The 27546-nt window shown below is 44.4% G+C and overlaps 1 protein-coding gene across 1 annotated transcript in view; it reads right to left on the reverse strand.

Annotated features, from left to right (window-relative positions):
- The window catches only part of LOC311528178 (unconventional myosin-X-like), a 269478-nt gene that overhangs the window by 65290 nt on the left and 176642 nt on the right, over positions 1-27546 (reverse strand). The window contains exons 22-28 of the mRNA XM_084642873.1: positions 27086-27391; positions 18006-18045; positions 16017-16802; positions 11093-11216; positions 3327-3570; positions 1655-1750; positions 191-284 (exon numbers count right to left, since the gene is read on the reverse strand). Of these exons, the coding sequence (XP_084498999.1) occupies positions 191-284; positions 1655-1750; positions 3327-3570; positions 11093-11216; positions 16017-16802; positions 18006-18045; positions 27086-27391 (1690 nt within the window). The remainder of the gene's footprint in view (positions 1-190; positions 285-1654; positions 1751-3326; positions 3571-11092; positions 11217-16016; positions 16803-18005; positions 18046-27085; positions 27392-27546) is intronic.

The raw sequence follows: 27546 nt of genomic DNA on the forward strand, positions 1-27546 counted from the left end.
TCTTAAACCAGTTTTGAAGCCTGCCTGTCTGTAAATCATTAACTGTTCTGCCCATGGAACTGTGCATAGCTTACTTACACTGTTCAGGAACTACGTCAATGCTGAGTTGGAAATACCTGCGCAAGATTGACTTAACAATAATGGCTCTAAACATCCAACTTGCCAGGAACCTGGTCGACTAGTAACTCACCACGGCATTCTTCGGATTTGCCTGTTCATCTTGCATTTCCCTCAGCTGTTGGGCTGTGGCACTGTGCACTCGGCTCAGGACATTAAACCAACCACTGACAATCAGAACAAAACCAAGATTAGGATTTATGCAGTGAAACTAGATTCCAGAAGATGATCAGAAGATTGAGAATGAAACAGAAACCCACCATCCGATGGAAGAATTATTTCACTCACTTCTTTCCTATAACACTCCAAAAGTGCCTCAGCCCTCTGATCCTGATGGAAGCACAACTTTTTCCCAACTGTCCATTTATCCCTGGAATATCTACATATGCTCCTAGATACCTGGCCTCACCAATCCCTTGGAAGCTGCTCCTATACAGTCCATCTCCATACTGCCCGTATGAGGAACCAGAAATGGGTTATATGATGCACACCTGTCAGTGGACTTGGGAGAGGTTTCAGCAATGGGAAGGCAAGACAGGTTGGGATTAATTCCAGAAAAGACTTCTGACCTGCCTCAACTCCCAGAAACCTTCTTGGACTAGCTCCCTTATCTGACCTGCATATAAACCCTAAAATCAGACTGTTTCCAACCGGTCAGTTTTATGATTTAATGGAAAAGGAAGGATATGAAGTTACTTGGCTGTGACAAGGATTCTTGTTCCAGACACAAGTCTTGACACTGACTCAGTCCTGGAGAACCAGCAGAGAGCCCATCCTACTCTAACTTCAGCTAAGAAGCATTTGGGTTTTGTAGAGAGGTCACTAACAGAAGCTCTAAAATGACAATGATTTGCCCTTTCTATTGCAGGTGCTTTCCTCTTCCTCGGAATGGATGCTGCTATGGTGAGGCCAGGGGCTGACATTTAATACTTATTTCTGCCATCAGGCCAGGATTCAGGCCAGGCCCAGTCATTCTCTGGGTTTACATTGCTGAAGTTTTATCAGATGACTCTGAAGACTCTGATAAATTACAACTTTCACTCCGACCCCTGGATAAAACAAATTCCCTCGCAGGTTGCCTCAGTCATTTACAGAAACCATGAATGGCTGGTATTGTTCACCTTGGATTTTATTTAATAAATAAATCAGCTAATAGACATTCCAGTTATAATAAGTGTTGCATGAAAAAAAACCTGTTCTTATCAAAAAGTCATGCTTAACTTAGGCCATATTACAGAAGCAAAAGGTAATGTATACTCTCAAGAAAGAGAGCAGTGGTGGAACAATGGGCAGAAGAAAGGAAGTTCCATGACTACATGAACACAGACTAAATTTCCATCTCATTTCTGGGGATGGGGAGTCCACAGATGATATTTGTTGTTAGAGAAGTATGTAATGAAGCTCAGAAACAAATCCCTTCTCATCCCAGCAGAGGAAAGTTAATGGACTTTCCAGGGAAGAGTTGAGATTCATTGCAGGAGCAGCATGGGAGTAACCCAGTAATGAATGAAGATGGATAATAAATTCCCTCTTGTACCTGGCATCTTCTGGTGACTCTGCTACAACGTGGTAAATTCTGTCCTCTGTCACAATATCCAGAGCATTCTCCTTCTCATGAATATCCACAATCTCCCTGTAACACAGTGAACGGTGAGACCCAGCAAGCTGAAAAACTTCCATAAGCATCACATTTACTCCGTATGACTGATTTTTCATGCTGTACCATTCACTGTAGAAAATAAATGAATGGTGTCTGGCATGTCAACACTTTTGTTGAAACACAGGAATTTCACTGGTCAATAGCAAGAATTTCTGAATCCTCCTTAAAATGGCTGTACAGCTAAACTGTACAACAGCAGAAGGCACGCATACCAATTTAATACTTTCTTTAAACCCATCAGCAAACAGAGATTTGAGTTGCCAGAAAATAAAACGGGGAGGTGGACAGGTGGAGTTAGTTACACCCGCCATGACTGCTCATTCGTTTTGTTTCTTGGAAGGGCTGTCAGTCTCAGTTAACTCAAGTGATTAACTCAAAACAAATTAACTCAATTAAAAAAATTATTCATGATTAATCACAGTTTTAATTGCATTGTTAAACAATAATAGAATACCATTTATTTAAATATTTTTTGATATTTGGATGTAAATACCTTGCAATGCTGGCTACTACAGTGCCATGCAAATGCCTGTTCTCACAAGATCCATCCCCTATCGCCTGTCTCACTTTCAGGTGACATTGTAAATAAGAATTGGGCAGCATTATCTTCCATAAATGTAAACAAACATGTTTGTCTTAGCAATTGGCTGAACAAAAGTAGGACTGAGTGGACTTGTAGGCTCTAAAGTTTTACTTTGTTTTATTTTTTAGTGCAGTTACGTAAGAAAAAACAGTTCTACATTTTTAAGTTGCACTTTCACGATAGAGATTGCACTACAGTACTTGTATGAGCTGAGTTAAAAATACCATTTCTTTTATCTTTTTTACAGTGCAAATACTGTAATAAAAAATATAAAGTGAGCACTGTACACTTTTTATTCTGTCTTGTAAGTGAAATCTATATATTAGAAAATGTAGAAAACATCCAAAAATATTTAAATAAATAGTATTCTATTATTGTTTAACAGTATGATTAAATTTGCAATTAATTGTGATTTTTTTTTTATTACGTGATTAATTTTTAAAATAGTTTGACAGCACTATATCTTGGTACTCTAGGTGGAGACAGTATGAGGGTCTGATTCAATCTCTGGGTTCTACCAGTGAAAGACAGGATGCCTGGCTCTAGCAGCCAAAAATGTGCCCACAGGTTAGGGGAAGGCACAGCAATATAACTCACCCACAATCAAACTCCACTAGGAACCCTGGAGTTGTCTGGAATAGCGCTGAGGCAGATGGAGTCAGGGGTGGGGCAGAGCACAAGGGTGATGTGCTGAATTAGTGCCTCTCCTGGACAACCTCTGTCAGTGGCTACTATGCAGCCTCAGCTGGAGTCTGAAGCTGCTCCCTACACTGGACAAGGAACTTGAAAATAGGGAGCAATCCTACTCCCGCAGAGACTGACTGGATGATTCAACAGGATTTTCCTTCTCTACCCTCAGATTCCTCTAACCCTATACAATATTTCTAGGCTAGTGCAACAGCCCTTATTACTAGTGATATGGACAGAGAATGTTGGAGTTCTATTGGGTTCATTCTTCTCACTCACTTTGCCCTTCTTATGTCTATTGTCCCCTTCAGTTTTTCCTCACTGTCATTCTCAAAGTACATCAACTTAGATTCTCGAAGAGCAAACCAGCGGCGCTTCCAGTTACGGCGAGACAGAGTTGACATGCCGCCTCCTTTTTTATAGAGCCAGCCTGACTTCAGGGCCTCTTGCTTAGTTCTGAACCACATGAAGGCCTCATTCTTCAGAACACACCATCGCCGTCTCCATGGGTTCATCAAACCCCCTGCAGAAAGGAAAGAGCACAAGACATTATCAAACCTGCAGCATCACGCATCTCCCTAGTCTAATCCTTGTGTCTCAATTAGACATCTGGGCACCATTTCAGATCCGTGCCTGGCCACACATAGAAGGAATTGAGGACTGGAATAGAAATATGGCTGGGATTAGGGTTTGGCCAAAGAAAGAACAGAATCAGAGGTTGAACCAAACATGAACAGTTTCTGAGAAGTGAAAAGTGCACTCTGCTTTTGTTTTCTTGTAGAATTTGTAGAAATTCTCACTTGCTTCTCATTTTTTAATTTGCAGTTTGTCTGAAGTGCCAAGATGCTGTTACAAAGGTGCATCCTGAAGTTTCTGTGGCCTGCTTGAAACCAGGAAACCCTGAAAAGCTAGAAAAAAAGAACAAAGTTCACAAAATGTTCATTTTAAAGATGGCTGAAGAAGGACTTTATGTAATCCAAACCTTGGCACCTTCTGAGGTTCCTCCCATCACTGATTCAGGAATTCCTGCGAAGTGAAGACCAGCACCAACAATGACAACTCCTCCCCATGCATGCAGTACAAACAGTTCCTCCTTCACTCCTTCGTATTTCTGTTCCAGAGTGCACACGCTGCTTTCCCAAATTTGCAAAACAGATGGATGTTCACCACACTATGCTCTTGCTCTGTTGTTTACACTGCCACCATATCCTACAATGAGCACAAAACCTTGTGACTGAGCTACAGGCATGTCCTTTAGAAAGAAATACTCAATCTGAATTTAAAGACTTTGGGCCACATTCTGAAGCGGAGTTACATCATCTTTGGGCCACTCAGGTAATGCAGAAGGACTGTAACACAGCAGTAAATGCCAAGCAGAGAACTACCTAGGTTCTGCCATGGCAGTCCTCCATCAGCATGGGGGCCACTAAGGATATCTTAGGGAGAATGTGTAGACCCATTTATTACAATTGTAAGCTCAACTATGACAAGTGAGTGAAAATCCATAAAATATCACAATAACCTATATCAAGAAATGTCAGTGGGAAAAGGTGCAAAAGGGAGGCAGAATAACTAAATTAATCCAAACAAAAAGGCCTACTGATATAACTCAAGGATTGTGTTAATAGGTCTGTAAACAAAAGGAGTGTGGGACTGGAAATCAATGAATCCAAAATTGGTGTATCAACTTGGAAATTAGGCCTAATTGATTAAGAAAATAATGAAGAGATTAGCCCATCACTCCCCTTTTGGAATCCTTAAATAAAAGACTTTGTGGGGAGAATTGGGCTGTCTGGCAACAACTGCTGCCTGGGAGATGGGTGGACCAGAAGGAGCAAGCTTCACCACCAAGGCTGTCAGCATCGCCATCTCCTGGGGACCCCAGAATCCACTGTTACTCTGTTGAGCCTTTCTCATCCTGATCCTGAAAGATGTTCTGACCAGACCAGAGAGAGGGACCCATAGGACATCACAGCCTCCACGGCACACCAGTTGGCAGCAATACCCACTGCACTGGGAACCCCTGATACACAAAGCCTATCAAGGATGGGAGGGGGAGACAGAACTCAGCTGAGCTCCTGCCAGTTACTGTCCCTGGACTCACCCAGTGGCTCCAGTATCCACCCCGAAGCACCACATTGGGAAGGAGCTCCCCACACCTTATAGGGAGAAAAGAGTGCTTCCATAGGTATCCTCACCACTCACTCAGATAACAACCATCTCCTGTTGTTTACTAATATAAATAGTCCTGTAGCTGTGGGATTCTGCATAGTCTCTTTTCTAAACTGAACATTCCCAATCTTTCCTGTCTCTCTTTATCTGAAAATCTCTCTGTTACTCTAATTATTTTCTTTATTTATCTGTGGACCCCTTCTATTTCTGCTATATCATTTCTGAGTTAGAGACAACACACAAGATCACAGTATTAATTGATTCAGAGAGTTAAAGGCCAGAAAGGACCATTAGATTATCTAGTTTGACATCCTATATGTCACAGGACATTAAATTTCACCCAGTTACCTCTATATTAAGCTAATAAATTACATTACATTAAAGCAGCAGTTCTCACACGGTGGGTTGTGACCCCGAAGTGGGTCGTGACCCCATTTTAGTGGGGTTGCCAAGGCTGGCGTTAGACTTGCTGGGGTCTGGGGATGAAGCCAGAGCCTAAGCCCCACTACCCAGGGCCAAAGCCCGAGCCCCACCGCTTGGGGCTGAAACCAAAGCCTGAGGACTTCAGCCCTGGGTGGCTGGGCTCAGGCTACAGGCCCCCCGCCTGGGGCTGAAGCCCTTAGGCTTCAGCTTTGGTCCCCCCGGCCAAGCGTGGTGGGGCTCGGGTTTTGGTTTTGGCCCCAACTCCTGGGGTCAGGTAGTAATTTTTGTTGTCAGAAGGGGGTCATGGTGCAATGAAGTTTGAGAACCCCTGGATTAAAGCATCTTCCCAGAAAGGCATCCTGTCTGGATCTGAAGACATCAAGAAATGGAGAATCCACCACTTCCCTTGGTAGTTTGTTCCAATGGTTAATCACCTTCAATGTTAAAATAGTGTGTCTAATTTCTAATTTAAATTTGTCTGGATTCAGTTTCCAGCCACTGGTTCTTGTCATGCCTTTCCTCACAAGATTAGAAAGCCCTTTAGTATCCAGTATTTTTGCCCTGTGAAGAGACTTTTTACACTATAATCTAGTCACTTCTCAATCTTCCTTTTTGATAAGTGAAACAGATTGAGCTCTTCAAATATCTCATTGTAAGGCATTTTCTCTCATCCTCAAATCATTTTTTTGGTTCTTTTCTGCACCATGTCCATTTTTTCAATGTCCTTTTTAAAAAGCACACACCAGAACTGTATGCAGTGTTCCAGTACTGTCTCATCAATGCCACATACAGAGATGAAATCACCTCCTTACTCTTTCTCCTCAGTTTATACACCCAAAGAGAATATTTGCCGTTTTTGCCACAGCATTGCAGTGGGTGCTCATGTTGTGTCACTTGTCCACTACTATCCATGAATCTGTTTCAGAGTCACTGGTTTCCAGGATACAGGCCTCATTCTGTAGGTATGGCCTGCATTCCTTGTTTGTAGATGTACAGCTTTGAATTTGGCTGCACTAAAATGTATTTTGTTTCAATGGGCCCAGTTTACCAAGTGATCCAGATTGCTTGTGTATGACTGCCCGACATCATTATTTATATTCCACCAATCTTTGTGCTTTCTGCAAATTTTATCAGCAGTGATTTTAGATTTACTTTCAGATCATTGATAAAAAATGCTGAATAGCATTGGGCCAATCCCTACAGAACCTCACCCGACAAGGATTTCCTATTGACAACTACTTTGTTAGCCAGTTCTTAATCCATTTAACTTGTGCTCTATTGACAGTACATAGTGCCAATTTTTTAATCAGAAAGTTGGGTGGTACTCACTCAAACACCTTACAAAAGTCTAAGGGCTTGTCCCCACAGAGACTCAGTGCACAACACGTCAGGGTGTAAATGTACACCTCACCAGCTTGCCATGCAGTAAGGGACCATGTGGACTCTGTAAGTTTCATAGTGTGTTTTGATATATGCCTGTTTCAAAAAGCACTATGGAACTTTTAGTGCATGGTCACAAGATCCACATGACCACTTAGAGTATGTCTACAGTGCAGTTAAAAGCTGGGTCCAGCCAGCTGACTCTGGCTCATGGGGCTTGAGCTAAGGGGCTGTTTAACTGCTGTGTAGACATTCAGGCTTGGGCTGGAGCCTGGGCTCTAGGGCCCTGCAAGTTGGGAAGGTCCCAGAGCTCAGGCTGCAGCCCGAGTGTGAACACCTACACTGCAGTTCAACAGGCCCTTAGCCTGCGCCCCACAATCCTGAGTTAGTTGGCACAGGCCAACCACAGGTGTCTAACTGCAGTATAGACGTACCCTTAGTGTGTGGCAAGCCAGGGTGTAAATCTACATCTACAAAGTTCCTTTATGAACCAAACTTCTAACCTCATCAGTGAACGAAATCAGGTTCGCTTAACAATACCTGTCTTCCCCAAACACGTGTGATTAGTATTATATTGACTCAAGGATGCAGCCAATTGTTTGACTTCACATGCAGTTTGGTCTTAAAAACATTCAAGAGATCAAATTTCAAGAGATTCCCAGTGTTACTAACCATGATAATACTCCCTAACCGCACTTTGACATGTTTCCTGTTGGGCAGTTATGGAAACTGCCAGTATTATGCTCTTCCTACAATTCACCCACGTCAGGCTTCCCACAACACCGTGCAAAGCTGCAGTCAGCTCTGGCATTAGAGAATAGGAAACGTGCCCAAGTACCAACACTGAGAATGTAGGATTCAAAATGGCTATGGGAAAGTAACAAGGTATGAAGGACAAAACTGGCACAAGGAAGTGGGTTAAACGTAAACTTTAAGTGATGTGCAAAGAGTTTTGTAACTTCTAAAATCATACTATAAATACTACTAGCTGAAATGCGTATCTTAGAAGGACACTTTCCGTATAAGGTGAACAAGCTATGAAAAGGGTATGTATGTCTCTTTTTTGTATTATACTGCTTTATCTTTAGACAATGCACACAATACCCATTAATACATTCAACATATATGTTTTGACTAACAATTAACTATATTCCCATTCTTTATTAATTGAATTCCATACCAGCTTTTCCATTATTTTGCCCAAGATTAATGTCAGTCTATCTGCCTATAGTTACTCAGGTCATCCTGCTTGCCTTTTTTGACTATTGGCACAACATTAGCACTCTCCCCTTGGTCTTCCAAGATTTATTAAAAATTAACATCAATGGACCAGGGAGCTCTTTGGCCAGTTCTTTTAAGACTTCTGGGTGAAAGTTATCCAGGCCTGCTGATTTAAAAATGTTTGTCCACAGTAGATGCTATTTAACTTTGTCCATTACTAATGGACTGGAAACTACTTAATCATCCTGTTTCTTTCTAGTATGGACTTATTTTAGAACACTTCTGCCTTTTCTGCATCAGCATTAAAAATGTTACCAAGTATTTTAGATGCCAGCATCCTGGGTGATTTATAATCAGTATTATTCTTCACCTCAAAATTAAACAGAAGTTTTTGTTGGACTGTTTATAATGATGTCCAAGTCTCTTTTCTGTCTCTGACAGTTAATATTGAACCCAGCAATGCCCATGAGTAGCTAAAATTATTCCCATGCATTACCTTGCATTTATTATCACTAAATTTCATCTGCCAATGTGTTGTAGATTTACCTCACTTGGGTAGGACCTCTGATGTTTCTCACAGTCTTCTGTACTTCTGACTAACATAAACAGTGCTGCATCTTGTGTAGATTGATGGTTCACCCCATTTTAGATTCATGAGTAAACATATTAAACACCACCAATTCCAGTACAGAACACCAGGGCATCATCCACTGTTAACCATGTTGAAAAAATGGAAGTTTTCAAATAAGTTTATATCTTGGTCAAACCACACCGGAATTTCACTGGACAAGAAAAAAGCATTTCTCTGATCCTGAGGCTTTCTCTGCCAAATTTCAAGGCCCTGATGCAAACAATGGTGGTGTTAGACCTCTCACAAAAATTTACAAATATCTTTTATAATGGAAATTGTTAGCTAACTCAAATAAAGAAAAATAGAATCATAGAAATTCATCCCCCCACACTCAGGCAGGATTAAGTATACCTAGGCCACCCTGACAGGTATTTGTCTAACATGTTAAAAACCTCCAAGGATGTGGATTCCACAGCCTCCCTAGGTAACCTGTTCTTGTATTCTTACAGTTAGAAAGATTTTCCTAATAGCCAGACTAAATCTCCCTTGCTGCAAGCTAAGCCAATTACTTCTTGTCCTACCCTCAGCAAACAGAACTGATCCTCTTTATAACAATCTTTTACATATTTGAAGACTGTTACCATGTTCCCCCTCAGTGTTATGTTCTCTAAATTAAACATGCCCAATTCTTTTAACCTTTCCTCATAGGTCACGTTTCTACAACTCTTATTTTTGTTGCTCCCTCTCCAATTGTTCACATCTTTAAAGTGTGGTGTCCAAAACTGAACACAGTACTCTAGCTGAGGCTTCACTAATGCCAAGTGGAACAATTACCTTCCTTGTCTTACTTTCACCACTCCTGTTAATACATTCCAGAGCAACATTTGCCCTTTTCATACTATTCACTCATATTCAACTTGTGAGCCACTATAACCTCCCAGTCCTTTTCTGCTGTACTGCTGCCTGGCCAGTTATTTCCCATTTTGTACTCATTCATCTGGTTTTTCCTTCCTAAGCATACTACTTTGCACTGGTCTTTATTGTATTTCTATTACTATCAGCTCTCTCTATAATAAAAAGGTATAGTGGAAGTAAATCAGAATAAGGGGAGAGTCAATGAAACTGAAAGGCAGCAAATTTAAAACAGAAAAAAGGAAATACTTTTAACACAATGGATGTTACCTGTGCATCTGACTGCCACTAGATACTGTTGAGACCAACACCTTGGTGGAATTCAATAAGGGAGAAATTCTCAAAGCTGCCTTAGGGAAATAGGCACACAATGCCAACTGGAAGTTATTTGCAATTCCAGTCGGAAGTTATGTCCCTATCTCCCTTAGGCTCCCTTGAAAGTCCCAGCCTCAAAGATTGTGAATTTTTATCGATCATGGCAACATCCAAAATTACAATAGAAAGGACTACAAATGTAGAAGAGTCATTAATCCTCCAGTTTCAAGATATAAAGCATTCACTAATTGAGAGGATTAGAAAAAAACCTTCCCTTCTAGGCATGTTATTCCATAACTATCCACTTGGGGGTTTCTTGTACCTTCCTCTGAAGCAGCTGGTTCTGGCCATTGTTTTAGGGCTCATCTACACAGTGACATCCAGGAAAATTAATCTGAATTAACTGAAGGTGTGAATTTGAAATTAATTAGTTAAACTGCATTAAACCCCTGTGGGACCACATTCATTCAAAATTAAAGTGACCGTAATTTGGTTCCACTCAATTCACTTTGGAAGTGAATTAAACTAAACCAAATTAAGGCCACTTAAATTCTGAGTAACAGGGATTTAGTGCCTATGTTCTGGCAGGGGGAAGCAGCATGGGTGTGAACTTGCTTTTCCGAAGGGTCTCTACCTGGTGCTATCTCCCTGCAACCTGAAATCCTTCTTCCTCCCTGGCATTACCTCCTCTGTGGTCATGCAAGCATCCTAGAGACTATCCAGTCTTTACATATTCCACCCAATATTTTGTGCTGTTTTATCTCCCCAATGCTGTAGTTTAGTTTTACTCATCTGAACTGCAAACACCTCAATGGGCACCCTAAACTGGTGTGTATAAAAGGGTTTCACTAACAGGGATATCCACTCTAATCCCTTCTAAATCTTTCTTCTGCAGAGATTTCCCATTTTTTCTTTGCTGGCTTGGATAAAGAGACAGAAAAAATGTAAGTAGAGAAATAAACAGGAAAAATGTATGGAGAAAGGAAGGGAGAAGAAGCTGGAAGAACAAGATACTCTCAATGCTTTCATGGTATAGACTACAGTCACTTACCCTTCATATAGAGATAACTGTGAAAATAGGGTGGTCCTGAGCCATTGAAGATTGTGACCCGGCCATTGCAGAATTCTTCGTCTGTGTCTATATAAACATCCGCTTCCTCCTCACTGTCCAGAAACTAGAAAAAAAGGAAAAGATCAACTTCTCTAAGTCTAGGGCAGATGGGTACAGAACAAGGATCCAGCAGCCACATAACTAGATGTAAAACTTGAGTCAGATGCTCCCATATGTCCCTTTTACACAAAGCAAACAATTAAAATAGGGGCTTGACACCTCACCCACTAGTTCCTAAAGCCAACATACTTAGCTAGTAATGAGTTATTAAACAGAAAGGGAGCTGCCTCCAGTTACCTAAAGTGATAAACCCTCCTGCTTCTGGACATAATCGAAAATTTACTTAGTAGGATTAGAAAGATATTTTCCCTTTAGGAAGGTTCTTCCATAACTGACAATTGCAGGATTCCTTGCTCCTTCCTCCAAAGCCTCTCATACTGGCTGCTGTCAGAGACAGGATACCAGTATGGCAGTTCCTAAATTTCTATAATTGCTTCCTGATTATCAAGTAATAAGCATATCCTGGGCTAAATGAACTCTAAGGCCAAAAACACAGAATATTAAAATATGCTATTTAGCCTCTTTCCCAGCACACTGATTGGCTACTGTAAGTCTTTCTGCTTTCTTTGGGAATTGTCCTCAGAACTACAACGATATGCCCACAACAAAGAGGGCTGCCTCAATTTCTGACGTTCTGTCCCCATCCTGGTAAGAGTGTGAGAGTCCGAGGCGGCGTATTTGCTGTGGGTCTGTCCATAGACATAACTTTCAACCAATTGTCTGTGCATAGACAATTTCAAAGGCAGTAGCTTGTTAGTACACAGGGATCTGTACAATCATTGGACAGCCACTGAGACATAACAGGTCACTGTTTGTTCAAGTCTATGGTCGAATTGGCTATCTGAGTGGAATCTCAGCCAGAATAAAGTGCTACACACTTTCAAATCCTAATTGCTCTGTTTTGAAAAATGTTCACTCTGACCAGATGTTGAGTTTAATACTGATGAAGGCAGCCCCTTCATCCCCCCACAAACTGCACGCGCTCTCTATTCACTCCTCTCTTCTTCTCTGCCATTGCCATTCACTCTCCCTGATCTTCATTCTCACCCTTTCCCCTCTCATTCCCTCTCCCTCACTGCATTCAAAATCCGTTATTGCTGCACCTTCGCCTCTTCGTGGGCCCCTACATCTGCTGCTGTTGCCCGGCTCCTGCTGGTCTCCTGGGCTCTAGAAGGCCCTCAGGCTGGTGGGGGCAAGCACCACCCTGCCCCATCAAGCCAGAAGATAGCTACTGGGATCTTTGCTCCCATGCCCTTGGGAGGGGGAATTGAGCTGGGATCTTCATGCCCCCAACCCCCAGGCCTAGGGATAGGTGGGGATCTGCTTGGCACACTGCTTCAAGTTTAGGATCACTAGCTCTGACCTAGTGTATCTTCACTCTTGCTCTAAAACTGCAGCATGGAGGGCGAGTGGAGTCCAGATTAAAGCTTCTGCCCAGCAGCTGCACCAGAAGACTGGCTCTGTTGAGCACTACTGGAAAAATGCAACATAGGGTCAACTAGCAGGGTCACCAGAAGGAACCAAGGTCCTAGAAGCTTGAGCAGCTGCTGCTGCTACTCAGGTGTGGTGGGAAGATGTAATACTTCTAACATTACATCTCTCCTAAAACTGATGGACATCAATGACAAATTCATGGAGTACTGTGCAACTTTCTAACCAGGTATGCAGTGCTGCCAGAACCCAAATTTGGTAGTGTTGAAAGCAGGAGGAGGCTGAGGGATAAGGAAACTGGAAGGCGGCAATACTGAGGGGAAATCTCAGGCAGTTTAGAAACTTGGGTGCCAGGTTAGTATTAAAGAAGGGCAAAAACAGAAGAAAGTAATTTTAAGGATATCCTGGTTATAACAGAGCATGTGATCCCCCTTTAAGGGAAGGTACTGCTAGCATGCCTTTTATTGGAGCTCAGCACTTAAGACAAGATAATTCTGAGAGATATGGGCTCCAGAGGGATTGATGGGAGGTATATTCCCACATCACATGACAGAGGAGCAATGTGACTAGAATAGGGACTATATATAAAGCAAGATCTGCTCTGGAGGTAGAGACCTGCAGATCTCTACGGGGGAGGTCTGGGGTAGAGAACACTCAGCCCAGGAAAGGGACTGTGAAAAAAGGTCCTGTGGATAGGTAGGACACAGAAGGACCTGGGAGAAATAAGAAGGAAACGATCTGACGCACAGTTGGCTAGATGTGTTTTGTTGTTGTGAGGTGTGGTTTTTAGTTTTGGTGGGGTTGGGGTGTTTTGTTTTGCCTTCCTCTTAAGCATCACAGATTGGCCATCGCTAGCGATGAGACAATGGACAAGCCAGACCAGTGCTCTGAGGTGGTAGGGAATTCTCTTTCTAGATGCCTGACTGATATTTCTTGCTCCATGCTCAGAGTCAAGCTGATCACCAGATCTGGGCTTGGGAACGAATTTCCTCTCAGCTCATGCTGGCTAGGACCTTGGGATTTTTTCCCCCTTCCTCTGCAACATGAGACATGGTTCACTGCTAGGATCATCTGGGCACCTTTCATCTAATCAATTCCCTGCCATTGCAGAAGCCTTGGGCATTGATGGTGACTTAGTTTCTCCCATTCTCTTCCTGTGGCACAGTTACATTTCCTGAGGCCTGAAATGTTTTAATCTAAACTATGTGGGTTTAATAGATGGGTATCTGGGTGAAAATTATTGGCCTGTGCTATACAGAACATCACGCTAGATGATCTAAGGTTCCTTCTCATCTTAAACTCTGACTCTGAAATATAGCACTTGAGTGGGCTCGAAGCCCACTGCCGTACTAACCTTTTTTAAGAGCCCAAGGCCAAAACTTTCAGTGAGTGAGAGCAAGCACCTCTGGGTCAGAGGGTTATGGTAACATGAGCATGACCAAGCGTGTTTTAATACAGCCAAATGCAAGGTGATACATGGGAATGGGTGATGGGGAATGGATCACTCGATGGTTACCAGTTCTGTTCTTTCCCTCTGGGGCACCTGGCATTGGTCACGGTCAGAAGACAGGATACTGGGCTAGATGGACTTTTGTCTGACCCAGTATGGCCGTTCTCATGTTCTTAAGGAACAAAGAACATAGGCTGTAATTGGAGGATGAGGGAATTTATTCTCGAAAAGACTTAGGGGTCTTTGTGGATAACCAACTGAACATAAACTCCAGTGTGGTGCTGTTGTAAAAAGGGCTGGATTATAAACAGGGAACTACCAAGAAGTAGTAGGGAGGTGAAACTGCCTCTGTCACCGGTAAAGCCCCTGCTAGAAAACTGTGACCAGTTCTATTGTCTTCATTTTAACAAGCATGTTAAAGAATAGAGAAGGCTCAAGTAAGAGCTGCAAGAATTATTGAAGATCTGGAAAACCCACCTTACAATAAAAGGCTTTTCAAAGAACTAAAACTAATGTATTACAGAGTAGGTAAGAAGCAATTTGATCACGATCTAAGAACCTACACAAAGATAAGGTATCTGACATAATGGGGTCCTTCGATAAAAACATCATAACAAGGTCCAAGGGCTGGAAGTTGAATTTGGAAAAATTCAAACTGGAAATGTGATGCAATGTTTAAAAAGTGTATGTAATGAATCACTGGAACAGAATAGCATGGGAAGTGGTAAATCAATCTTCATCTGGAGTCCTTAAATAGAGACTGAATATTTTTCTAACAGATATGATGTAGTTCAACCACAAGACACTGGTCTCAACAGTGTCACTTATCTATCTAAGGCATCTTTAATGTATTTATCCTCACAATACCCGCGGGAGGTAGGGAAGTAACGTCACCATTTTACAGACAACTAAGACCCAAGTATGTAGGAGTTGTGGTGCTGACGAAGGAGCCTAAATCTCATTTTCAACTTGGATTTAGGCACTTAGGAACCTAAATCCCATGGACGGGCTCCTAAGTGCCTAAATCCATTTTGAAAATTATACTTAGGCTCCTAAGTCAGTTAGACATTGCAACGTTAAGCGCCACAACACCTAAATACCTTTAAAAATCTGGGCCTATGTGATTTGCCCAAGAGCACAAGAAGTCTGTGGTGGAGCTGGGAACTGAACCTGGGTCTTCAGAGTCCCAGACCCCTAGGCCCACCCTTCCTGTAATTCTCACAGGGGAGGGAATTACTATGTGAAATTCTGTGAAGGTCAGACTAGATTATCACAATGGTCTCTTCAGGCTTTAAAATCTATTCATATATTCTATACACAGTAGGTGGCAGCTGAAATCACGAGTAGATGATTTAGGAGTTAAGCATCTACTCTGAAACCCTTGCCTAAGCAAGACCAATAGGGGTTTTGGTGATGAGATCAATTCTATCTATTGTTCTTACTCTCTCATTTAGTTTCCTCTCATTGTTACCCATTAGGTCTTCCCTGGAGAGACTTAAGCTATTAATATAAAGTCTCTGATGAGAGAACACATGGCAGATGTTAATCACACTGCTGGAAGGTGCTCAGATAACATGGTGATGAGCACAGTATAAGAACCTCTACAGAAAGCGGAAGTCTGCTGGCTTGTGTGGGGGCCAGTAATGACGGAGAGACGCATCCCCTCTGCCTTTTCACTAATTGCTTACTGCCAACACATCAGGTCCTCTCTCTCATGACCATTATTAGTGATCTAGTATTGGCCAGCAAAGATTCATAGACTCTAAGGCCAGAATTGATCACTGTGATCATTTACTCTGACCTCCTATATAACAGCAGATGGGCTAAGAGAGTATTATTTACTAATAACTGCACTCAAAGTGAGACACCAGAGAATGAATAGATAAAGCAAAACTGGCTATCAGTTAATGCAAAAATTCTTACGGAGTCTAGGCTGCCACGATTGGAGTCCATGCTGGTACCATGGGAACGCCTCAAGATCTCCTCACCATTTAGGGGCTCAGCCAAGGTGCTCCCAGTATCTCCAAAACCATCAAACTCCTCGTGGTCATAGTCAGACTCCACATCTGGTGGGAAGCTGTAAATTGGCTCTCCGATCACCCTACTGTTACTCCTCAGGGTTTCTGAGACTGTGTTGTAAATACTTTCTGTGGCGTCAGATGGGGCACTGTGCTCCTCAGGGCTTTCCACAAGATGATCTGCAGTGCTGTCTACCTCCACCTCACCCCTTCTCAGAAATGGTAGATTCATATATGTGTCTTCCTCAGTGGAGCTGTCGCTGGTTCTAGTGCTGTGTTCATCCAAAACAACCAGGCTGGGGACAGAGAGCCCCTCATCATCAGCATGAAAGCCTTCATCTACTTCTTCCTCAGCCAAAGGCGCCACAAGGCTGCAGTCAATGTTGAGGGTTCCCTCATTGGAAAGTGAATGTTCTAGGCTTTGCACGCTTTCATCCAGGTTTCCAAAATCCAGTAGTTCCAAGAACTCTTGAGCAACCCTGGATGCTTCCTTCTCTAGCCTCTGGATCTCCTCTTCTCGCTGCCAGTTAATTTCATTCTTGGTGTTTTCACAGGCAATGGACATGTGATCTGCCTTCTGCTGCTGCTGTAGCTTCTCAATCTCCTTTTCCAGCCTTAGGATTTCCTCCATCTGCCTTCTCTCCTCTTCCTGCAGTGGGATCTCCTCCTCTTGGGTCCTTAACACCTCCACCTTAAAGAAATTGTGCCAATATCAAATTAAAGAGCCCCAACCTATAAAGGGGCTGCCTTCCTGGGTCCTCCAATTTCTCTTCCCCACAAGAACATGCCTGATGTGTATTCTCACTTCCCCTCTATAAAAAGCCACTGCATGCATCCTTTCGGTTTTTCATCCTCCCACTCCAATACACAGCTATGGTATCTCCAGTCAAGGCATATAGCTCTGAATTTCTCAGCTGCTCTGTAGCCTCATTGGAAGGCTAACTGCTTTATTAGAGGACCAGGCCTGTTCACCTGCTATCCACACTAAAGTATGGTAGGGATGAAGGAAAATTCCAGGAAATGCACCACAATATGCAGATGATGAAGGAGCCTGGAAAACATTATGACAGTTTGGAGATAAACAGCACCCCCCCCCCTTTTTGCTGGAAAATGATTGTTGATGGGTCTACAATAAATATTAAAGGTATCATGTAAATCCACTTAGTTCCACACAAATATGACAGTGCAGCCAACTAGGTGGTCTCTTACTTCCACAGTGATCAGTGCCTGCTTGGGTTAAGACTCAAACTGTTGTTTAGATACTACTTTTTGCTAGTTCAGTATGTGCACTAAAAAGTTATTTCATTCAGATCTCTCATCTTCCCTGTGCTGACGAACTAGGATGAAGAAGATAAAGGAAGAGAGACCAGAAAATAACAAGTTGTTTTTACAATCAGCTTGTTCAACATGCTCAGTTATGTTGCTAGAACCTTGAACGGTTAGATTGGCAATCAGAAGGTGGAGATTCATAGCCGTTCTAACTCCTTTCCACTCTTCCTTTGTTTTGATTGTTGCAGGCAACAATATAGCAAAAAGGACTGTGTCACAAAATGCAGCTCATCAAAGGGTCATGTGCAATAAGCTCACCGTCAGAGATAAAACAGGATGCAACCTGTCTAACCCTGAAATGTTTAGATAGGAACTCTGCAAAAAGATACTAAAACAATGAACATGCCATGTTAACTAGACAACCCTTCTGCTGCGGTCAGGCACCTGTAGATTAAGAACAAAAAGAATGCTTTCATAGGGAGTTTTTCTAACATGTTTTATCACAGTAAAATAAAGGTGCATATTTCAGGAAAAAGAATAGTCAGTGAAGGCAACCAGCAGAGGAGCCTGAGCTTCAGAAGGTCCAAAGAGGAGACACAGCAAAGGCATGAACAATTAAACTTACCTGAGCCACCTGGAGTATAGCATTCAGCTGCTCTTTTTCTCTGTTCAAAAGAAGACAAAAGTAAGTGACAGACCCAGATCATCTGAGTATTTGAACAGAAATTATGGCAAATCATCTCTCTATGATTAAGGGTGAAGTAAGGCTCCTGTTATAAAGCTGATTTAGTAAACCCACCAAGCTCCTTCATGCTTGGCATGGCCCATCCTTGCACATGCATTCTTTACTTTGAGGTAAATCAGGAAATTGGATCAGATGGAGCGGGGCTGAAAGGACAAGAAGGCAGGATTACATAGACTCATTATGGTCTTGAGCTAAAGCCCATTGTGGTTAATGGGAGGCTTTTCCACTGATTTCCAAGACCACTGGATCAGGCTCTTTGTGCACAATTTCAGTTTCGAGAAAGTTCTCTTTTTTTAAAAGCACCCCAATCCTCAGCCCTGAGCCCCCCACCCAAACTCCTGCTGCTGCTAGGGGCGGGGAGAGGGGCGGTGGCCACCGCAGAAGTCATGGAGGTCAAGGAAAGTCACGGAATCCGTGACTTCCATGACAAACTCGCAGCATTAGTCATGAACAATAATCATCTGAACATGAGCTCCCAGTGGGACGCTGTGGCCAAAAGACCTAGTGGGATCCTGGGATGCATAAACAAGGGATTCCAGAGTAGAAATAGAGAAATTATTTTACCACTATATTTGGCACTGGTGTGATGGCTGTTGGAATCCTGTGTCCATTTCTGGTGCCCACAGTTCAAGAAGGATGTAGATAAAGTGGAGAGGATTCAGAGAAGAGCCACAAGCATGATTAAAGGATTACAAAACATGCCTTATAGTGACAGACTCAAAGAGCTCAATCTATTTAACTTAACAAAGAGAAGGTTAAGGGGTGACTTGATCACAGTCTAGAAGTATTTACATGTGGAACAAATATTTAATAATGCTCTCTTCAATCTAGCAGAGAGAGGTATAACAGTCCACTGGCTGGAAGCTGAAGCTAGACAAATTCAGACTGGAAAGAAGGTGTACATTTTTAACTATGAGGGTAGTTAATGAATGGAACAATTTACTGAGGGTTGTGGTGGGTTCTCCATCAATGAATTTTTAAATCAAGATTGGATGTTTTTCTAAAAGATAGAAATTCTTTTGGGGACATTCTATGGCTTGTGCTATACAGGAGATCACACTAGATGATTCCAAAGCTCCTTTCTGTCCTTGGAATCTATGATCAAATTTACAGGGGATTAAAAATCACGCAGTTGAGGAGGTTACTTACCTACAACTGGAAATTCTTAGAGAAATGTGGTCCCTATCTTATTCCACACATGGAAGCGCATGCACACCAAGCACCCGAGTGTAGAAGTGTTTCTTAGCAGTGTCCGTTGACCCGCACGCGTGTTGTGCATCTCCTCCTGTTCCCAGCCGAGGATATAATAGGTCATGCAGGTCAACACCTCTCCACTTTCAGTAGCAGGCTCTGATGGATTCCCTCCTGCTTTGTGTGAGGATTTGCCGAACCGAGGCAGAGTATGCACAGTCCACACTTGATGCCCATCCAAATACCAGATTGTGAAGTGAAGAGGGTCTGGATTGGGATGACTGAGTCTCCCTTGGTCTTCTGTGAGATCTAGGAGTGTGCGGAAGCCAGAATCTGAGGATGTCTGCAAACCAGAACTGCTGGGCCAGAAAGGGGCTATGAGGATGATGTTGGCTCTGTCCTGATGAATCTTGTGTAGCACTTGAGGGAGGAGGGAATGTGGGGAAAGGCAAAGTGGAGGTCGCCCGTCCAGGGGAGGAGAAGAGCATCACCCCAAAGATGTCATAGGGCACGAGTGCAGTGGTGGATTACCGCACGGGCCAACAGAGCCCATGCCCAGGAGCTCTGGCCAATTTGGGGGCCCCCAGGAGTGCTGGAACTCTGACCACACCCCCTTCTCCTCTGATCCCCTACCAGGGCCCCGTCCCCGACCAGGCCGGAAGCCGGAGCTGGGCCAGAGCCCAAGTAGCTCAGGTCACTGTGCGGGGACCCGGACTCTCCAGCTGCCCTGGGTGGGGGGCTGGGGTGCCTGAGAACAGTCCTGTCCTTGTCCCTGCACCCCAGGGCAGGTGGAGGGTCTGGGAGCCTAGGGGCGCTGAAACTGCGATAGGAGGGTCGGGGGGGCCATGGTCCCTCCACTTTTAAAAGTGAAATGGCATAGCCCTTTTAACAAAAGAAACCTGCCTTGGTGGCGGGTGAGAGCAGGGAGTGAGGCATGGTCACCGCTAGCTCCTGCTCAGCCAGGGCCAGAAGGCAGGGGTGCTGGAACAATATTTACAGTGGGGATGCTGTAAGCCTTTGAACCAAACTGTAAATCCTGTATCTAATGGAAACCATTTCAAGTCAGGGGGTGCTGCAGCACCCCCTGCACCCCTAGGTCCAGCACCTATGCTGGCAGGCTCTGTGTGTGGCTGCAACTCCCAGCCCCCACTGGGTAGATGAGTCCCGTTCTGGGCAGAGGGAGCCCAGCTCAGGGGAGGTGGAGATGGCAGTGTCGGGAGACAGGGAGGGGATGGATGTAGTTTGGGAAGGACAATGCCCCCTGCAACAGGGGCAAGGTGTGGGGGATGCATGTGGGATCACATGCCATTGCCTCCTCTCATTTCTGCCAGCGCTGAGTAACTCGGGGTGGGGGGGGGGAGGAGGGAAGAGGTAGTGGGGAAGGGAGATGGGGTGGGGATAAGAGAAGGGGAATGGGGGAGGGGAATTGGGGAGAGGGAAGGGGGTGATGAGTAGATGGGGATGGGGAAAGAGGCAATGGGGAAGGGAGGTGGGGTGGGGGGAAGAGAAGGGGAATGAGGGAGGGGAATGGGAAAGAAGAGGAATGGAGGATGAGAAAAGGGGGGTGGGGGGAAAAGGCAACGGGGTGGGGGAAGAGAAGGGGAATGAGGGAGTGGGGGAGGGGAATGGGTGTAAGGAAGAAGCAATAGGGAAGAGGTTGGGCGAGGAGGGAAGAAGCAGTGGGGAAAGGGGGTGTGGGGGGAAGAGGTACTGGGGGGAGGGGAAGGGGTGAATGGGAGAAAGATGCAGTGGGGAAGGGAGGTAGGGTGGGGGGAAGGAAAGGGGAATGGAGAAAGGAGGAGCAGGGAGCGGGTCCCCATGGCAAGGGCGGTGTGAGGGGCCCAAAAGTTCTTTGTGTCTAGTGCCCCAATAAAGCTTAATTCACCTCTGCGCACGTGGCACTGAGGGAGGTTTGTGTCTGGCCGTTGGTTGGGAGAGGTTCAAGGAGGTGGTTTTGGCAAAGGCAGGAAAGCAGGGTCTCAGAGACTGTTGTTGTTGGCGTGGGGGCTCTTGTTGATAGAAGGCAGGGTAGGGTGTGCATGGTCATGGGTGGAAGGGTTGTTTCTGCTGCCCGAGTCCAGGGGCCAGAATGTATATGCCAAGGACCTGTAGTGTCAATCTGGAATTCTTGAAAAACTGCAAAGATTCATCCATCTTTTTGTTGAAGAGTTTATTCTCGTCAAAAAAATAGGTCTTTGATCACATATCGGAACCCTAGGGAAGCAGAAAGATTGTAGCCCTGAGTCTCTTCACATAACTATTCCGGTGGCTAGAGATCGAGAGGATGTGTCAGCTGCATCCACTGCTGTCCAGAGAGCTGGCTACCCTGGTGATCAGTCTCTTTTTGTCTACCAGCGCATGGAATTGCTCTTGGTGTTCTGGAGGGAGCTTGTCTTTGAACTCTGCTAGCCTAAAATAGTTATCAAAGTCGTACTTCCCAGCAAAGCCTGATAATTTTCAATGTGGAACTACAGTTCCACAGAGGAATCAATCTTCACAGCAAGTCTAGGCGCTTAGTCATCTTGTCCGGAGGAGTGGATATTTGTGGCTGCTGCCTTGCACATTCCAGAACCCACCTGGACAACAAGGGAGGCTGGGGGCGAGTGGGTGAACAGGAAATCTGCCCCCTCTAGTGGGCACAAAGTATTGTTTCTCCACCCGCTTAGGTGTAGGTGCACAAGTCCGGTGTGTGCAACTTCTCCTGCCAGCATAGCTACCACCTCTCACGGAGGTGGAATTATTAAGCTGATAAGAGAGCATCAGTGCAGCTGTACAACTGTAGCATTTTTAGCTTAGACTAGCCCTAAGAGAGCGAAGGAACAGGGGTTTCTGACTCAGGCCACGTGGCGGTAAGAGGGAACTGGAGAGGCTTCAACCCTCACTACCTATTATACCCTCAACAGGGAACACGAGGAGACGCATAACAAACATGTGGGTCAATGGACACTGCCAAGAAACTTCCAGACTCAGATGGATGGCGTGCATGCGCACCTACCTCTGGAATACACATAGGAACCATTACTCAAAGAACTCAAAGTTCTTTAAAAAAATAAGTCAAAATCTGTATAATGGAAAGTGTTAAGCAGTTGATGTATAACAAAATAGGAAGGCTAATGCGTCAGAACCATCTGGGAATCCAATGCACCGCTACAGACTAGGGACCGAATGGCTAGGCAGCAGTTCTGTGGAAAACGACCTAGGGGTGACAGTGGACGAGAAGCTGGATATGAGTCAGCAGTGTGCCCTTGTTGCCAAGAAGGCCAATGGCATTTTGGGATGTATAAGTAGGGGCATAGCGAGCAGATCGAGGGACGTGATCGTTCCCCTCTATTCAACATTGGTGAGGCCTCATCTGGAGTACTGTGTCCAGTTTTGGGCCCCACACTACAAGAAGGATGTGGATAAATTGGAGAGAGTCCAGCGAAGGGCAACAAAAATGATTAGGGGTCTGGTACACATGACTTATGAGGAGAGGCTGGGGGAGCTGGGATTGTTTAGCCTGCAGAAGAGAAGAATGAGGGGGGATTTGATAGCTGCTTTCAACTACCTGAAAGGGGGTTCCAAAGAGGATGGCTCTAGACTGTTCTCAATGGTAGCAGATGACAGAACGAGGAGTAATGGTCTCAAGTTGCAGTGGGGGAGGTTTAGATTGGATATTAGGAAAAACTTTTTCACTAAGAGGGTGGTGAAACACTGGAATGTGTTACCTAGGGAGGTGGTAGAATCTCCTTCCTTAGAGGTTTTTAAGGTCAGGCTTGACAAAGCCCTGGCTGGGATGATTTAACTGGGAATTGGTCCTGCTTCGAGCAGGGGGTTGGACTAGATGACCTTCAGGGGTCCCTTCCAACCCTGATATTCTATGATTCCCCTGCCCCTGGGCAGCTCCAAGGCAGAGGGCAGGAGCAGCACATGGCAGTGGGGGGAGGGACAGCTGAACAGCCGGCAATTGGTAGCCTGCTGGGTGGCTGCCGCACAGGGAACTTAGGGGAGCGGGGAGCTGATGGGGGGCTGCCAGTCTACCCTGGTTCCAAGCCCCCACCAGCTAGCTCCAACAGGCTGCTCTTTCTGCAAGCAGTGAACAAAGCAGGCGGAGGCCAAACAACATTATAAGGGAGCACTGCGCAACTTTAAACGAGCATGTTCCCTAATTGATCAGCAACATAACAAGTTAACTGGGACGACTTTAAGTGAGGAGTTACTGTACTAGCGTATCAGTCAAATGGGGCTTCTGTTTGTTGGAGCTGCCAGTTAAGTTTTTTAATTCAACAGCTGAGCACTGACCTCAGGAAATGTAAGGACCCAGACTTAGATCCAACAGATGTCTCCCCCTGCTGTGTCTACTGGGTGGTAGGCGATTCCTCTTCCATGCAACAAGTTTCCCTATTGATTTTTATGTGACCCCCTTCACATACCTCTAACCTGCCAAAGCCCAATTGCAGGACACCATATGTGGCAAAGACCCAAAGTGCGGGGGACAAAACAATTATTCATGCAGGAAGCTTAAAATGGTGTAGGATTCATTCCCTTAATGTAAATATTTCTATGACTTCAGTGTTATGATTCTGTATCACCAGTGTAAACAGATGTCAACAATCAAAGTTAAGGGACACCAAATTTGTGTAGAAGGTAGGTAACTATGGAACTAAAATGAATGACATCCCTTGAAAGGAGGATGGTGAGGTGTGCCTCTTGTTATTCACGAATTGCTCCCAACCTGCACATTTGCTCTTATCTCCAGGCACCTTCATGACATCTTCATGTACACACTTTCTTGGGATGAGTGATAGAGCAGGGGCAGTAGTGCTAAAAAAGCACAGCTCAGAAGCATTTCGAACTATCCAAAGGAACTGCAAGCAGATAAGATCATAAGAACTGCAATACCAGAACAGAGATCAATCATCCATCTCACTGAAAAACTGGTCATACTGGACAGACCAATGACCCATAAAGTCTGGTACCCTGTCTCAGACACTGGCTGATCTTAGATGTTTCAGAGGTCACGATACCATTGGGAAGGTAGGAGGAAAATATTTATTCCTGGCCCAGTGACTAAAATCCACTCCTCATATTACAAAGAGGAACAATGTTGAAGGGGCATTGTGGGGGGAGGGGGGGAAGGGAGGGAGGAAATCAGTAAATTAACTCTACAAATGAATGAGGGATAGCCCATACCTACCCAGCTTTTCTACTCTGAGCCACCTGCACTCCACTCCAATCCTTACTCCTGGGGGAATTCTGCACCACTGTGCAATGCAGAATTTTGCAAAAATTAATGTTGTGCATGCAGAATTTCCTTTCTTAGAATCATAGAATATTAGGGTTGGAAGGGACCTCAGGAGGTCATCTAGTCCAACCCCCTGCTCAAAGCAGGACCAATCCCCAACTAAAATCATCCCAGCCAGGGTTTTGTCAAAGAATGATTTTCTTTCCTCCAAAGAAATGGGCTTCAGGGCTGCTAGCTACCACTAAGGGCCACTGGACTTGGCAGAACCCAGCTTGCACATAGAAGACACTGCTGTGGGAAGCGGGAGAGAGAGAGAGAGGGTTCCTGGCAGCTGCAGTTCCCAGCATGCCCTGAGGGAAGAGAGGGCAGCACGCAGGAAACACCTTGCAAGCCTGGGACCAAGCATCAGGCTGTTTCTCCCTCTGGATCCCTGAGCTCTGGTGGGGAGGGGCAGTCGAAGACGGGTGTCTAGACAAGGGGGCGGGGGGCGCAGCGGGGCTGTGAGGAGGGGATTTGGGGGGATCGGGTGTATTGGCCTGGGGGGGGGGGCTGCAGGTGGGCTCTATGGAGGAGGGTTTGTGGGTGTCTGTCCCCTCAGCTGGGCTCAGGGAGCGGAGTGGGAGAAAGGGGACAGAGAAAGAGGAACCAGGTTGTCACTGTGGTTTTTTTAACTCTACTCCTGGGGGAACTTTTGTGTATGTCCGTATTATTACGGACACACTTGCTGACAGGTATTTTGAAATAAATTACCAAATTAATTGCAACTGGAGTGATTATTTAGTGTTATTTTGACAAATAAAATTTGTAGAATTTTGCAGAATTTTAAAATATTGTGTGCAGAATTTTTCATTTTTTCATGCAGAATGCTCCCAGGAGTAACTCCTGTCCTAAAGAGACTTGTGAATGTATCCAAATTAAGAACATAAGAATGACCATACTGGGTCAGACCAAAGGTCCATCCAGCCCAGTATCCTGTCTACCAACAGTGCCCAATGCCAGATACCCCACAGGGAGTGAACCTAACAGGTAATGATCTAGTGATCTCTCTCCTGCCATCCAGCTCCACCCTCTGACAAACAGAGGCTAGGGACACCATTCCTTACCCATCCTGGCTAATAGCCATGAATGGACTTAACCTCCATGAATTTATCCAGTTCTCTGTTAAACCCTGTTAATAGTCCTAGCCTTCACAAGCTCCTCAGGCAAGGAGTTCCACAGGTTGACTGTGTGCTGAATGAAGAACTTCCTTTTATTTGTTTTAAACCTGTTTTCCATTAATTTCATTTGGTGGCCCTAGTTCTTATATTATGGGAACAAGTAAATAACTTTTCCTTATTCACTTTCTCCACACCTCTCATGATTTTATATACCTCTAATCAAAATCCCCCCTTAATCTCTCCTCATATGAGACCCTTTCCAAACCCCTAATCATTTTAGTTGCCCTTTTCTGAACCTTTTCTACTGCCAGTATATCTTTTTTCAGATGAGGGGACCACATCTGTACGCAGTATTCAAGTACGCAGTATTATATAAGGGCAATAAGATATTCTCCGTCTTATTCTCTATCCCTTTTTTAATGATTCCCAACACCCCTTCTGCTTTTTTGACTGCCGCTGCATGCTGCGTGGACGTCTTCAGAAAACTATCCACAATGACGCCAAGATCTTTCTCCTGATTAGTTGTAGCTAAATTAGCCCCCATCATATTGTATGTATAATTGGGGTTATTTTTTCCAATGTGCATTACTTTACATTTATCCACATTAAATTTCATTTGCCATTTTGTTGCACAATCACTTAGTTTTGTGAGATCTTTTTGAAGTTCTTCACAGTCTGCTTTGGTCTTAACTATCTGAGCAGTTTAGTATCATCTGCAAACTTTGCCACCTCACTGTTTACCCCTTTCTCCAGATCATTTATGAATAAGTTGAATAGGATTGGTCCTAGGACTGACCCTTGGGAAACACCACTAGTTACCCCTCTCCATTCTGAAAATTTACCATTTATTCCTACTTTTTGTTCCCTGTCTTTTAACCAATTCTCAATCCATGAAAGGATCTGGGGGAGGTTTAGATTGGATATTAGGAAAAACTTTTTCACTAAGAGGGTGGTGAAACACTGGAATGCGTTACCTAGGGAGGTGGTAGAATCTCCTTCCTTAGAGGTTTTTAAGGTCAGGCTTGACAAAGCCCTGGCTGGGATGATTTAACTGGGAATTGGTCCTGCTTTGAGCAGGGGGTTGGACTAGATGACCTTCTGGGGTCCCTTCCAACCCTGATATTCTATGATTCTATGATTCTATGATCTTCCCTCTTATCCCATTGCAACTTAATTTACTTAAGAGCCTTTGGTGAGGGACCTTGTCAAAGGCTTTCTGGAAATTTAAGTACACTATGTAATTACTGCAACGGTGTCTCAAGTGACTGCTTCCTTATGGCCTGAAGGCATTGCTGTCATGCCAGAGCGTCAGACCTAGTCATACACCTTGGCAGATTCACTACTAGGAGCCAGCCATGTAACTAGAACTGTGAGAAATAATCCAGTACCTTTTCTTCTCTTCTTCCTCCTCCTGTTTCCTCCTAAGCTCCTCCTCTTCTTGCCATTGTCTTTCCTCTTCCTCCCTTCTGATCTGCTCTTCCTCTTCTTGCCTTCTCCTCTCCTCCACTTCCTGTTTCCGTCTCTGTTCCTGCTGCAGTAGATGCCGATAGAGGCTGCGAGCCAGCTGGCCACGCCAATGCTTCTGCAGGACAACAGCCGAAGCCTTCAGTCGCAGGAGGGCTTTCTTCCAGAAGTGCGCTCGATAATTCTTCTGGATTGTAACTATACTGACTAGGGCTTTTCGGTACTTCTTCCTACAAACAAAACCAAACAGTTACTGACCACTTCTGTTACAGCCATGTCTCTCATGTTTCTAAGGAACGGCTCCCCATGGTACCAAAGTGCTGACCAAATGACGTGAGCATGCCAGTGCCCATAGGGGGCACAAGTCTCTCCCTCTTTTTCTACC

This window comes from Lepidochelys olivacea (assembly GCF_965140295.1).
Source record: "Lepidochelys olivacea isolate rLepOli2 genome assembly, chromosome: 11".
Lineage (NCBI taxonomy): Eukaryota > Metazoa > Chordata > Testudines > Cheloniidae > Lepidochelys > Lepidochelys olivacea.